The sequence below is a fragment of the Macaca nemestrina genome, chromosome 8, assembly GCF_043159975.1.
Source record: "Macaca nemestrina isolate mMacNem1 chromosome 8, mMacNem.hap1, whole genome shotgun sequence".
NCBI classification, from domain to species: domain Eukaryota; kingdom Metazoa; phylum Chordata; class Mammalia; order Primates; family Cercopithecidae; genus Macaca; species Macaca nemestrina.
The window spans coordinates 2,765,533-2,780,115 of record NC_092132.1 but is presented as its reverse complement, the minus strand read 5'-3'; the positions used below and the strand labels follow the sequence as shown (position 1 = coordinate 2,780,115).

The 14,583-nt window shown below is 62.3% G+C and overlaps 1 protein-coding gene across 1 annotated transcript in view; it reads left to right on the top strand.

The window, feature by feature from the left end:
* The window catches only part of LOC105488412 (adhesion G protein-coupled receptor B1), an 81,452-nt gene that overhangs the window by 42,827 nt on the left and 24,042 nt on the right, over positions 1–14,583 (top strand). Inside the window, 3 exon segments of the mRNA XM_071067705.1 lie at positions 3,409–3,550; positions 11,294–11,397; positions 14,240–14,342. Of these exon segments, the coding sequence (XP_070923806.1) occupies positions 3,409–3,550; positions 11,294–11,397; positions 14,240–14,342 (349 nt within the window).

Genomic DNA, 14,583 nt, shown 5'->3' with positions numbered 1-14,583 from the left:
CGCTGGCTCCTAGGCTGGTCTTCTCCCAGGCAGTGGCGGGCAGCTGTCAGCCTGGCGCCCTGCAGACTGGCCAGTGCGGCTGGGAACCAGCCAGGCTGCTGGCCCCAGCCAGCCCGGCTCCCTGCACCCTCGAAGTGCTCCCAGCAACCCTCAGGCAGGTGGGCAGCTGGGTTCCAGGGCCCACTGCTCAGAGCAGAGGGCTGAGGTTGTGCTGTGCCTGGCCTGGGTTGTGCTGTGCCTGGCCCGTGAGAAGCGGAGCTGTGACTGGAACCCAGTATCAGCTGCACAGAGAAAAGCGGTCTGGTCTGCAGGACTCTTCCTGGGGTGCCCTCTGGCCTGTACTGTGCCGGCCGTCTTGGTGTCTGGTCAAAGGCTGGCAGGTATAGACCACAACCGCACACCCTTCCCCAGGCACAGGGATGGGCCCTCTCGGTGAGAGAGGGAGGCTCAGGGAGGCAGTGATTATCCAACATCACACAGCAAGGCAGCAGTGGGTCTGGATTCCAGTTTTTATGTCTGGCTACATGCCCTCTCCCACCCAGGGCCTACATCTGAACCTTGACTTGAACTGCAGGTCTGCAAGGGACCGTCAGGTACAACCTGAGACCCATCCCAAGCCAGGAAATAAACTTAGTCAATGCAGGCTTCCTGGGAGTTACCCAAGCTTCCCTTGCTGCACAGCCACCAGCCAGAGCTCAGTGGCTCTGTGTCCAGCGTGGGTCTCAGGCCCCTGCCCCACCTGCTCGTCTGCAACGTGGCGACAGTGGCCTTCTGCCCTGGAGGGTGTGGGGGATGGACACAGGTGGTGAGTGGATGTTCATTGTGCACCTGAATGAGACCTTGGAAAACCCTCTGGTCAGGATGTAGGATCTGGGGTGTCACTTGGAGCACCAGGACTTTCCAGGGACCCCATACTCCCTTTCCTGTTCCCTCCATAGCCCTAAAGCCCACCTGGGGCCTGGATTCTATTCTGTGGTTACCAGGATCTGCACTCTGCTCAGGGAGAGGGTGGAAGGGTCTCTGCCCCAGGTCTGTGATTTTTGGGCCATCCTGTGTTAGGGATGCAGAGCAGCCTGGGTCCCTGGCCACCATTGCAGTGGCTGGTAGGTGTGGTGGGTGGCTGCCCTTTGGAGCCTGTGAAGGTCACATGGGCTGAGGCCCCCCGGCGCAGACAGAGGCATCCTCTGAGCCTCTGCACTCTGGAAGGTGCTGCAGGGCCCTTCCAGGCTCCCACGTGCCTCTGTGGCTTCCTTTTACAGAGGGTCCTGGAGATGAGTGAGCCTCGTGCTTCTAAACCCTGGCACCCTGAAACAAGAACCTGGCCTCACACTGCACTTGAGAGGGGAGGGGTCTTCCCGGGGCCACCCAGCCCAGAGCCAGCCCTGCAGAGCCTGAGGCCGGCTCCCAGGCCTCCTCTCAGCTTTGCCTTGTCTGTGATCTCTGCCACAGTTTTCCTTCCCTGTAAAACAGGAGCAGGTCCTTCCCCCAGGAGGCGGAGAAGATGCAAGAAATAAAAGCACATGCTGAGGGCATTCTCAGGGGTCTCCCTGGCCGGCCAGCTCACTGCATGTCCCTTCTCCCCTGGGCCCAAATCTCAGGAAGTGCTGCTGCTGAAGGAGATTGAGCTACAGCCCCAATTCAATAGAGACTGCTCTGGGTTATCAGACATGGGCACTGGTTACCCCCCCATGCATGCTCTGAGCCCGGCCCTGTGCCACTCGGCACTGTCCAGAGGGGACTGGGTGCTTCCCTCTGGACACCCCCACCCCCATTTTAAAGAGGAGGAGACTGAAGCAATAGGTGATATAGGTAACTCCCCAAGGTCACATAGCTAGGACACAGCCGAGGCACAGTTCAAAGCCAGGTGTCTGATCAGAGGCGGCTCGCCCAGGCTTTTTGTGTGTGCGGGGTCAGGGCTGCGTGTGTGGGCGGCTCTGCAGGCTCCTCTAGGGATAGCGGGCTGGAGAGAGCGCCAGTCCACAGGTCACGGGGGCAGGTTCCTTCTGGCTCCTAGCCTCAGTCCCCCGTTGGTACAGTGGGGCGGGATGGAAGAGGTGAGCTGCAAGGCACCTTGCCGCACTCATTCCTGGGCGGGGAATAGGGTAAAACTGCAGCATGAAGGCTCTAGGGCAGACCATAGGAAGACCCTGGACTTGGGCTTTTCTCCTGAAGTCTGGGGGCAGGGGCTGGGTCCCAGCTACTTAGGGAGGGGTGAGGCCTTTTCAGCCGTGGCTTTGGAAGGAGACCAGCAGCTGGGGCTCCTGCAGCTGCAGAGCTGCACCCACAAGCTGTTGGGGCTCATCTCTTCAGGAGGCCTGGAGTCCCTCCTTCACCAGGCAGGCAGGACCCTGGGTGGGGCTGGGGACTCAGCCTCAGAGAGGGCCCCCTGGGCACTTTCTGGAAGCCAAGACCCAGCAGGTAGGAAGGCAGGCCCGGCTCCAGGGCCAGGTCTGTGAAGGAGAGACACGGTGGCTTCCGGACAGGAGGGCTGCCTTGAAAGGTGGGGGAATTCGGCTCCAAAGCAGGAGGAGGAGGAAGAGGAGGCGGAGGAGGAAGAGGAGGAGGTGGAGGAGGAAGAATAGGAGGAGGAGGTTGGGGGTGGAGAAGAGGAGGAGGGGTTTGCAGAGCAGGTCAGTCCCTGGTGCCCTAAGTAACAAGTCCTGTGCTTAAATGCGTGCTTAGATGAAAACCGGGGCAGTCGCGGCCCGTAGACAGCGGGCGGCTGGGTCAGACCGCAGAGGGAAGTTTCCAGTGGCAAACCTCCCCGCGGGGAAGACTGTGTCTGTCCCAGGAGATGAGCCGCAGCCACCAGGGGTGATGAGGCCCGGGGGAGGTGGCTGTGGGGGATGGAGCGGTCCCAAGGTCGTCAGCTCCAGCTGGCTCCCTGGGCCGCGGGGCCGGAGAGCTCCGGAGCTGCCCCTCGCCGCGCTTCTACCCGCCCCGCGCCCCCAGGCCACACCCGGCTCGCACCCTCCCCGCTCCACGTGCGCCCACGCGCCCCTCCGGGCCTGCCCCTCCCTCCCGCGCGGGCCGGGGGCGCGGGCCCCGGAGGAGCTGGGGGCGGCGGGGGCGCGGGGCGGGCGGCTGCCGGGCCCCGGGCCAGCTCTCGCCCCCCGCCCCGCCCCGCCCCCGCTCGCTTGGCTCCCCCGCCCGGCGCTCCCTCGGGCTGCGCTCCGCGGCTCTCGGCGGCGGCGGCGGCGGCGGCGGGCGCGGAGCGCGGCATGGGCGCCCGGGCCGCGGGGCCTGGCGGCGGCGGGCGGGCGGGCGCGCGGCTGCGGGCGCAGGTGCGGGGCGGCGGACCCGGGCCGGGGCCGGGGCGCGGAGCCGCCGCTCGGGGGCCGGGGCGCCCGCGTCCCCGCCGCCGCTGACGCTCCGCCTGTCTTCCTCCCGTGTCCCGCCCGCCCCCAGACCCTCCTCCTCCGCCCCCCCGCAGCTCGGGCCCTGGTCGTGGCGCGGCTGCCGCACGGTGCCCCTCGACGCCCTCCGGACGCGCTGCCTCTGTGACCGACTCTCCACCTTCGCCATCTTAGCCCAGCTCAGCGCCGACGCGGTGAGACCCCGGCCGGGCCGGCGGGAGGGGCGCCGGGCAGGGGCGCGGGAAGGGGCTCGGGCGGGGGCTGCCGGCGGGCCTGCGGGTGGGGAGGGCCCGCACCCGTCCTGTCCCGGAGGGGTCGCTGCGCCCTGCAGCCGCCGTGGCCTGGCCCGGGCGGCGGGGTCCATGCGCCTCTGGAGAGGGTGGGTGGGCGCCGAGGGAGCGGGTGACAGTGTGGAGTTGGGGACGGGTCTGGGAGGAGCCGGACCCCTGGAAAGTGACTGATGGGTGGGTCCCATCTCTCCTGGCCTGGAGGCCCGGGATCTCCGAGGGAGCCTAGGCCTGGGGAGAGGCTGGGTTCTGAGCCGGGGGGCTGGGAGGCGTCGCTTGTGGAGGGGCTACCCCTTCCCTTGGTCCTCCCCGCCTGCCAGGGAGAGGGAGGAGGAGGAGCTGCCGCCTTGGCAGAGCCCTTCGACCCACCCCAAGTAGAGCCTGGTCCGTGGAGGTGGCGGTGGCCCCAGGCAGGGGCCCTGGCCCAGATCCACCGCCCCCCAGGCCTCAGCACCTCGGGGCCTCCTTTTTGTTCCTGTGATTCTTGTGGGGGTTGCCCGTTTCTATGGAGACGGCATCTGGGGCCAGCTGCTGGCAGGGGCCCTGGGTGCTGGGCGCAGCTCCCTGGGGTGGGTGGGCTCTCCTGCTTCGGGCCGGCCAAGTTGCACCCCCTGGCCTGAGGTGGGCCGCAGCCCTCTGCTGGAGCCCAGGCCCAGGCCCACGACAGCCCACAGAGCAGGAAAGGGCCTTGGGCGTATGCTCACCAGGTACCTCCGCCCAGACCTCGTGTGGAAGCCCCGGGGGCCGTAGGGGTGGAGGATGCCCTCGGAGGGGGCCTGTCCTTCCTGGGTGTTGGAGATGGCATTGCTGACCCTTGGGGAACCCTGGGTTCGATGTAGAAGGTAGCGCCCAGCCTCTTGGAGGACACTTCGGCCTCCCGGCTGTGTTCTCTGGAAAGTGGAGGGCAGGTAATGTTGGCAGCTGGGGTCTCCCACAGTGCCAGAGCCAGACGGGACCCTCGAGGCCATTGCCAGTAAAATCTTCCGTTGACAGGGAAACTGAGGCCCAGAGAGAGGGCCTTACTCAAGGTCTTGGATGAGTCTGGGCTGGACAGGGGTCTGTGTCCCTAACCCTGGTGCACCCCTGCTCGGGCTGTCCCCTCAAGCGAGACTGTTAATGCTGCTGGTTCTGCAGACAGCCCAGCAGGCAGCAGTCCGAAGGGCCATCCCAGAGGCTCCCTGGAAGAGGCGGCCTTCTGTGTAGAAGGCCACAGACATTATGGCTTTCACTGGGTGGCCTTTTTGGGCCCCTGCGAGGCTGGACCAGGCAAGACACAGCCCAGCCTCTGGTCTCCGGGTGTTGCTCTTCCTGTGGGTGTTCGAGGAGGACCTGGGCAGGAGGGACCCTGGTGTGCTGTGTGCCCCGTCTGCCCCTTCTCCCAGCCCAGTGTCAGGCCTGCAGCAGGTCAGTGTTGGAGTCTGGAAACACAGGCTTGCCTCTGACACATTGTGACCCTGGGCTGGCTCCCCCTTAAGTCCCTCTGAGCCTCAGTTTCCTCACCTGTAGAAGGGAGGGGACCTGGACTGCCCAGGACCGGCTGTGAGGAGGGACACAGATGACTCGGAGAGAGTCCCAGGAATGGGGCAGTCCCCAGGCAGTGGCCTCCCAGTCGGTCACCAGGCTGAGCTCCTGAGTGGGCCTGGCTTAGGGAACTTGTTCAGAGAGGGGCGGGTACATGGGCCGAAGGAGGTGCTCCTGAAATTTCAGCAGTGGGGGACTTGATGCCGAGGGGCCTTTCCAGGAGGAGCCCCACTATGTACCCCAGTGTATGAGGAGGAGGAAGTGGTCTCTTTGTGGGCTGGCAGCGGGGGGCGGGGGTAGAGGCAGCCAGATGGACAGTCCTGGGCCTTGTTTGGCAGGGGGTTTGCGGCTGCTGTCGGGGGAAGCTTCTAGTGTTAGCCCAGCCCTCCCACGCTGGTGTTCACAGGGCAGGATGCCAGCAGGCATGTTGGGTGCCCTGTCCCCCATCCCAGACAGGACACTTGAGGCCAGGGCACAGGGGCTGACAGTGTCCACAGAGCCACGGGACTGAGGGCAGGCTGCCTGGACCCTGGGAGCCTCAGTGTCCTCATCTGTGCGATGGGAGGGTGGTTGGCTCTGCCACAAGGGCAGACTATGTGGCTCAGTTTGGGCTCTGGGCACCAGCAGGGGTGTGAGCTGAGAGCCGGAGTGCCAGGAAGAAGCCAGAGTGGCTGCAACCTCCAGCAGGTACTCCCTGGCACCAGAGCCCCTTGGGGTCTTCCTCTCCTTTCCACACCACAGCTCCAGCAAGGGCTGGTGCCTTTGATGCTGGGCAGGGAGAGGCCGAGAGTGAAGGGAGACTGCCCTCTGGGTGCAGCCTGTCCCTGGCGTGTTCCTGTGTCCACCGTGCTGACCCCTCTGAGGGCTGTGGGCTGGGGTGGATATGGGGTGGGCTGACATGGGAAGCAGGTGTGTGCACACAGAGGTCTGCAGCCGCCCAGGCGGAAAGGAGGAAGGCTGTGGGTGGGCTCTGGGTGCATGGCCACAGCCTCCTCTCCTCCTGAATGTAGTGGGGGAGAAGTGCACGGGGCTGAGGCTTGGAGTGGGATCCTGAGGGATGTGCAGGAGTTTGCCAGCCGAGCATTGTAGGGTGAGTAGCAGCCATTGCAGGATGAGGAAGGCATTAAGCTGCGGGGAAGTGGGTACAGGCGTGGGCTCAGCAGGCAGGAGAGGCAGAGAGACCGGTGGCTAGCAAGGCCTGCGGGGCTGGGGGAAGCCTGAGCTTCCTCCAGGAGCCAGGTACAGAATGGACTGATGGCAGGCTGGGAAGTAAGAGAACAGTCGGGCTTGGCTACCCAGGGGTCCCAGCAGGAGTGAGGAATGTGAGCCCAGCTGGCAGCTGGGGAGGTGGCCAGAAGTGAGCTTGGCTGGGCAGGGAGAGAGAGGGGTGCTGCCCAGCTTGGCCTTGCTGGAGTTGGATGGACACGTTGGGCATGGGGACTCTGGTCTGAGTGGGCAGAGGCTCTGGCATTGGGGGTTCAGAGTGGCCTGCAGGGGCTGCTGACCAGGACAGGGGCCTGAGATGGTGGTAGAGGCGGGTACGTGGGCACCCTGGGAGCCAGGGTGGGATGAGATCCGGCCAGGGTGGTAGATCAAGGGGAGATGAGACCCAGGAGTCCTCCTCTAGAGCTGGCCTGGAGCCAGGGTGTCGGTGCAGATGCGGACTGCGCAGATGCGGGCTCTGCCGCTGCAGGCCTACGACGGCCGGAAGGTTGAGTAACCACTCTGAGTCACACCTGTGAGGCGGATGATGCCACCTGTCTCGGAGTGGTGGGGACTGAACTAGGTGATATATTTATGGCACTTGACATAGTCTGGCATGTAGTAAACAGTCTGAAAAGGACAGTTGTTGTTGGTATTACTTCTGTGATGTGCTTCAGACTGTATTGGAAGGTTGTGACTAGGGTCACAGTTCATTTGCAACCAGGTTCGGGCTCAGTGTATGACCAGGGTCAGGTTTCAGGGTGTGATCATGGTCAGGTTTCAGCACGTGACCTGAATCAGCTCAGTGTGTGCCCAAGATCAAGACTCACAGCCTGACTGGGATCAAGGCTCAGGGTGTGACTGGGCTCAGGGCTCAATATGTGACCGGGATCAGGGCTTAGAGTATGACCGAGATCAAGGCTCAGAATATATTTGGGTCAGGGTTTAGTGTGAGGCTGGGTTCAGGGCCCAGGGTGTGATGAGAATTGGGGCTCGGGTATGATCTGGGTCGGGGTCAGTGTATGATGGGGTTCAGGGTTTAGTCTATGACTAGAGACAGGAATTAGTTTTGTGGGCATTTGGGAGCCATAGATGGTGTTGGGGCAGTGGCAGGACGAAGGTGGTACTGTGGGTAGAAATGAGTCCTTAGGGGGCATAGTGTGGATATTGGGTTCAGGAGGAGATTGGGAGTGGGAGTTCATGTGGTGGAAACTGGCAGACACTCCATCACCCCAGGAAAAACCACTGGTGAGAGGGGCCGGCTGGTTCAGACCTAGTGTGCAGGGAGGGCTTCTGTGAAGTGGTGACTTCTCTGCTGAGAGGAGAGCCAGGCGCCTGAAGTTCAGGGAAGGCTTGCAGGGCAGGGGACCTGGCATGTGCGAGGGCCTGGGCTGAGCTGTGCCTGGCTTGGGCCAGTCTCCGGCAGAGGCCCAGCCTGGCTCTGCATCCCCTTGGCGTGAGTTGAGGCCGGTCTTGGTCTACCCCTCCTAGCAAGGCCTCGGACCCCTGGGCCTGCCCAGGCCACCACCCATCCCTTCTCCATCGCCTGGAACCTGCTGAGCAAGGGCCGTCAGGAGTGACCGATGGGCCAGGCAGGGAGGAGAGAGATCAGGTGGACCAGTGGGAGAGCTGGCGGGCTTGCGGCTGCCAGGCCTAACGAGGGCAGGCGGAAGCAGATGGCCACAGAGGCCTGGGCCCGAGCCAGCCTCAGAGCAGGCGCAAGACACTTCCTCGGCCGCCTGTGATCTTCGTGGCCGGCCGGCCTCAGGCCAGCACAGTGTCTTGGAAATATTTACTGGGGTCACCCTGTCTCCCACCTGCCCCTATCCAGCTGGCCTCCTGGCCCTGGGCCTCAGCTCTGCACTGGTAAAATTACTGGTGACTGATGGGCCAGGCTGGGAGGGATCAGGCGGGCCGGGGGGAGAGCTGGCGGGTGAGTTTTGATGGGAGAATTACTGGGTGATCGGGTGATGGGACTTCAATCCCAGAGGGCCACCGGTTTGAGGCCTGAGCTCCAGGCTGTGGCATGCAGGAGTGGTGCTGAGCAGAGCTCCCTGCCGGGCACAGCATCACCATCCCCATCTTGCCCTCCCAGAGCGTAGTTTAGACAACTGAGGTGAGCAACGCTACCTGGGGTAGTTCAAGGGGCCTGTCTGGAGGCAGTGGCTTTTGAAAGCCTAGTGGGTTGGAAGTACTTCTGCACACGAAGAGAAGGCGACTCTCGTTCCCGGGAGGCACAGCTGGAGCTGTGGCACCTGGCATGCTTGGGCAGCACAGCTTGGCCCTGGAGGCAAGTGCCAGGTGTGGGAGGTATCAGTCATGTGTCTGTGCAGGCCCCAGGTGCGTGCATGTGTGCGGGCCCCAGGTGTGTGTCAGGAGGCCCCAGGTGTGTGTGTGTGGGCCCCAGGTGCGTGTGTCTGTGCACATCAGGGGTGTGGCCTGTACCATCCCAAGGACAGAGCCTCAAGTGGGCGAACTTAGGCCTCATTTTGGCCTGGAGTGGCGTTCGGAGGAGCTAGGGGTGGGAGGAGCAAGGGGGTGTGGGGGATAGGGAGTCCTCGAAGGGCAAGACCCTCACCAGACAGGGGCTTCGAATGGCACTCCCCAGGGCTCCACCATCACACTCTGATTCAGGTAAGGCTGCTGCAGCCCTCGGCCTCGCAGACCAGCAGGCGGCTGGCTTCATGGAGGCAGAAGTGCAGACTGCTGGGAGCTGGGGCAGGCATGCCCAGGAGGGCAGGAGGACGGGGTTGGCCCAGGGAGATGGCAGCGAGGCAGCCCGCAGAGAACAAGGCTGGGGCAGGTGGGACCCTGAGGTTACCCAGCCAGGGCAGAGGCGAGCTAGGCTGAGCCAGGAGTCTTGGCAAAGATGCTGAGCCCCCGATCCCCAGGGCCCTGCTCTGAGTCTGGAAACCAAGGTTTGTGTTTGAGCCGGACCCTCTGCTGTGCCACCTGGTGATCTTGGACAAGTTCCCCCATTTTTCAGGATTCTGCCTTCCCCATCTTCATTCATCTGGCTCATGATGTCGACTGAGCATCTCTGCTGGGCAGGGCCCTCGGGGGCTCGGGGACATGGAGGACACTCGGCTGTGGGGATAGTAGCCACATCTAGCTTTGGACTGGATCAGGGGGATGCCAGCAGGGCCTGGGAGGCAGGGAAGGCTGCCTGGAGGAGGCAACGCAGAGAAGGGCAGTACAGGCTGCAGGAGCAGTATGTTCATGATGGAGGGCACAGAGCAGTGTGGGGACTGAGGGGAAGGGGGAGCCCAGGCTGGGGTGAGTGGGGCCGCAGGGCAGCTGGGCTGGCTCAGGGGACATTGAGCACTTTGAGGGGCAAGAAGGGCTGCGCGGGGCTTTAGGAGACAGTGCAACGTGCCAGGGTCAGCAGACTTGGGGCGGGGGCCAGGAAGACGTCAGCTTCAGGGTGAGGGGTCCCCGAATCGCCCCCTTCTCCCCAGGCCTCGCCTTCCTGCCCAGTTGACCACCTCTGCCTCCTTCCGAGGGCCTGGAGACGGACTGCACCCCCTTTCTCCTGAGTTCTCCAGTCGTCTGGAAGCTCTGTGTGCAGGGAGCCTGTGTTCATGCCCCCGAGGCATACACCCACCTGCCGTGTGCCAGCAAGCCTCAGGCATGGTGGTTCAGCCTGGCTTATGACTCGGGCCATGGGTTGAGCAGTTGCTCAGGGTGAATTCATCCACACAGAAGCGATGCCAGCCTGAGGCCCCTCCCCACCTGTGCATGCCCTTCAGCCACCGGACTTCCCTGTCTGTCCTCAGGCCTGGCGTACTGGGGCTGTGCAGGGCCACGGAGTCAGGAATGACGGGATCTGTCACCGGCCCAGGCCCTTTTGAGGAGGGGATGAGCTGAGTGCAGTGGCCAGAGGCACAGTCATGTCAAGTGGGGAAGAGTCTTCTGGGGGCACCGCTGGGGAAGAGCCCTGAGGGGACCCAGGGGGCCTCGGGGGCTAGGGTCATTCTCTTCAGGAAAGGCAGGCTGGCCAGGGGCAGGGCCAGGGCCAGTCCAGTGGCCTTTGCAGAGCTGGGTGGGGCATTTGGACAATGCCCAGGGCAGAAGAGTCAGTGAGGAATGGGGGCCCTCCCTAGGGAGGGGCAGTCACCTAAACTACCCCCCAGGTGGTGAGGAGGAAGGGCCCACTTTATTCGGGTCACCCCAGCACCCGGATGACACCCCAGCTCCCATACTCTCCTGCCTCTGAGCAGGGCAGAGGTGCCCTCCAGTGCGCTGATAACCTCCCCAACCCTGCCGTGGCTGGAGAAGAGCTCACAGGGCAGGGCTAGAGGTGGGGAAGACTGGGGCCAGGGCTGGCGGCTGGGCCTAGAGGCTGCAGGGGACTGAGGGGCTATGGAGGTGACACAGAGTCACCTGTGAAGCAGAGGGGGGGGTGGGGGGGAGGGCTTCGGTGCAAGGAAGCTGGTTGGGTTGTGTCGGGGCTGTGGAGGGACGGGTGGGTGTGGGGTGTCAGGGCCTGGCTGGATGGCATCTCGGATGGGGTGGGCCAGAGCCAAAGTGGCTGCTGCCCCTGGGTTTCTCAAAGCCTGGGCCTGAGAGGACTGTGTGGGTGGGTGGGCCTGGACCTGGCACCTCCCTGGCCCGTCTGCAGTGCGGGGCTGGCGCCTGCCATGATGGCGGCAAAGGCTTATCTGCCATCGGGCTTGGCTTATGACTGTGGGGCATGGGCAAAGGGCCCATCCTCACGGAGCACAGCCCTGAAAGGGAGTTCTCGAGGGCCTGGGCTGGAGAGGAAACCCCTCCTCTGCAGGGGGCGGGCGGGGAGGTGGAGGAGGGGCTGGGTTGGACGCTGGGGGTGTGACCCAGGGCTGTGGGCTCTCAGGCCTCAGTCTTTGGGTCTGCCTAGTAGGCGTGCGGGCTGCCTCACTCCCCGCGGTCTCTTCTGGCTCCCCGCAGAACATGGAGAAGGTGACTCTGCCGTCCGTGACGCTCATCGTGGGCTGTGGCGTGTCCTCTCTCACCCTGCTCATGCTGGTCATCATCTACGTGTCCGTGTGGAGGTGGGTGCCGCGCAGGTGCTGGGCACGGGCGGCCATGGCTCCTGCGTCCCACGCCTCTTCCCCTCGAGGTCACGGGTGGGGTCGCGGGAGCCCCTCCCTCCCTTTGTCCTCACCTTCCCAGTCACCTCCGCCTTTGCCACAGACCCAGCCCTGCTGTGGCCCCTCCAAGGCCACCACAGGTTCCTGAGGCCACCCCACACACTCATGCTATGTCCATGCTGCACAAACACAGGGGGTGGGGCCCGGTTCCTGCTGTCCCTCCCCTGAACGTGTTCCCTGGCAATGCCAGCCTGAGTTCCCTCCCCAGCTGTGTGTGCCCCCTCTGCCTGCGCTTCCTGGCTTCCTTGTCTACCCTCAGACCTGCAGGCCAGGCCACAGCCTTCCCCAGACCCCCCGTCAGGCCTTAAGGCCCCAAATCCCTGCTCACTCTCCACCCCAAATTCCCTTTCCCCAGGGCCACAGGGCTCCCAGCCTGCTCTCCATTCTGATTGTGGCCAGTGGGTTTTTGAGGCCGCCTGGGCAGGTGTGGCGAGATGTGGAGGAGAGCTCATGTTTGAGCAGTAACATGCCTGTTGAGTGTGTGGACGCGCCTCCAGGCACTCCCCGCTATCTGCTCCTGTCCCATTGAGTAGAAGTGTGGAACAGGGAGCAAGGACTCAAGGTCACTCACTGCCCATGGAGCTGAGTGGGGACTCTGCAGGCAGCACGATGTCAGCCGATAATCGGAACTGACTGCCTGGCTGCTGCCCAAGATCGGGCACTGGGAGGTCGATGTGGCTGGCGGGGGAAGGGTGGCTGAGCTTTCCTGGAGACAGTGACCGGGTTGTGAGTAGTGGCAGGAGCCCTCCACTGTCCTGCCTGACGGGACAGCATCCACTGGGCTCTAGGGGGACCATGGTGTTTCCTCTTCCTGGGACCTGCCTTCCCCTAGGGCCTTGATTTCACAAAACATCTGGGGAATTGGGTTCAGGGCCTCTGAACTCAGCTCTGATGTCCTGAGTTCTGAGGAGGTTTTCTGCCGACAGTTTTCAAAGCATCTCCCTTGGTGAGCTCTCTTGGCCATCCCTGTGCCCTGTGAGCTGCCGGCAGGGATTGTTCTGTGGTCCCCATGAGGAAGTGGGGACCCAGAGAGAGAACATGACGTGCCCAAGGTCATGCAGCACATCAGGGTCATGTCAGAGCCCCTGAGGCTCAGCCCTGTGCCCTCTACTCTCCACCTGGGTGGACCTCAGTCCCCAAGGGGTGCTGGTGGTGGTGGTGATGGTGGTCCTGGTGGTGGTGTTTATGGTGATGATGGTGGTAATGGTGCTGGTGATTGTGGTGATAGTGATGATGGTGGTGGTGGTGATGATTGTGGTGGTGGTGATGGTAGTGATGGTGGTGCTGGTGGTGGTGGTGGTGGTGGTGGTGATGATAGTAGTGATGGTGATAGTGATGGTTGTCATGGTGTTGGTGGTGCTGGTGCTGGTGATTGTGGTGCTGGTGGTGGTGATAGTGGTAGTAGTGGTTGTGATGGTGGTAGTGATAGTGATGGTAGTGATGGTGGTGGTGATGATCGTGATGGTGGTAATGCTGGTTGTGATGATGATAGTAGTGATGGTGATAGTGATGGTTGTCATGGTGTTGGTGGTGCTGGTGCTGGTGATTGTGGTGGTGGTGGTGGTTGTGATGGTGGTGGTGATAGTGATGGTAGTGGTGATGATGGTGATGGTGGTAATTGCTGGTTGTGATGGTGGTGATGGTGTGGTGGTGGTTGTAGTGATGGTGATGGTGGTGATGGTTGTGATGGTGATGGTTGTGATGGTGATGGTGGTAGTGATGGTGGTGGTGATGGGAGTGATGGTGATGGTGGTAGTTGCTGGTTGTGGTGGTGATGGTGTGGTGGTGGTGGCGGTGGTGGTAGTGATTGTGATGGTGGTAGTGGTGGTTGTGATGGGGGGTGGGGGTGGTGGTGGTAGTGATTCTGATGATGGTGATGGTGCTAGTGGTGGTTGTGATGGTGATGGTGGTGATGTGGTGGTAATGGTTGTGATGGTGGTGGTGGTGGTTGTGATGATGGTGGTGGTGCTGGTCCTGGTGATTATGGTGATGGTGGTGATAGTGATGGCAGTGATGGTGATGGTGGTAGTGGTAGTTGTGATGGTGATGGTGATGGTGGCAGTGGTAGTTGTGATGGTGATGGTGGTGATGGTGTGGTGGTGATGGTGTGGTGGTGGTGGTAGTGATTGTGGTGGTTGAGGTGATGGTGATGGTTGTGATGGTGATGGTGGTGGTGGTGATGGTGTTGGTGGTGCTGGTGATTATGGTGATGGTGTGGTGATGGTGGTGGTGGTGATGTGATGGTGATGGTGGTAGTGATTGTGATGGTGATAGTGGTGCTGATGGTGGTGGTTGTGTTGGTAATGGTGATAGTGGTAACGATTGTGATGGTGATGGTGGTGATGCTTGTGTTGATAATGGTGATGGTGATAATAATTGTATGATAATGGTGGTGGTGTGATGGTGACGGCGGTGATGGTGGTGGTGATGTGGTGGTGATGGTGGTAGTGATTGTGTGATGATGGTGATTATGGTGATGGTGGTGATGGTGGTGATGGTGGTACTGATTGTGATGGTGGTGATAGTGGTGATTATGGTGATGGTTGTGTTGGTGATGATGGTAATTGTGTAGTGATGGTGGTGATGGTATAATGGTGATGATGATGGTGATGGTGGTGGTGCTGTTGTTGACAATGCCTGCAGGAAATGGGGTGGGGCCCTGGTCTTGGTGCCACAGGACCACAGCTCCTGTGCAGATGGGGTTCTGTTGGGTGCTGACCTTGGGACCCCACACTCTCCACAGGTACATCCGCTCGGAGCGTTCTGTCATCCTCATCAACTTCTGCCTGTCCATCATCTCCTCCAATGCCCTCATCCTCATCGGGCAGACCCAGACCCGAAACAAGGTAGGCAGCCTTGTGTCCCGTCATGCACCTCCCAGCATCCTCGGGCGGTGAGGATGAACCCCAGGAGGGGCCTGGGCCGTGGGATTCCTGGGAAACTCAGGCAGGCGGGTATGGGGCAGGAGGAGGCTGCCCCAGCTACAGGGAGTTCCCGCCCTCTGCTGTGGCTGCTGGAGCCTGTCAGGGGCTGGTCAGCCGGCTGGAAGGGCAGCTTGTATCCCAGTGTTTCTGTTGGACTTGCCCT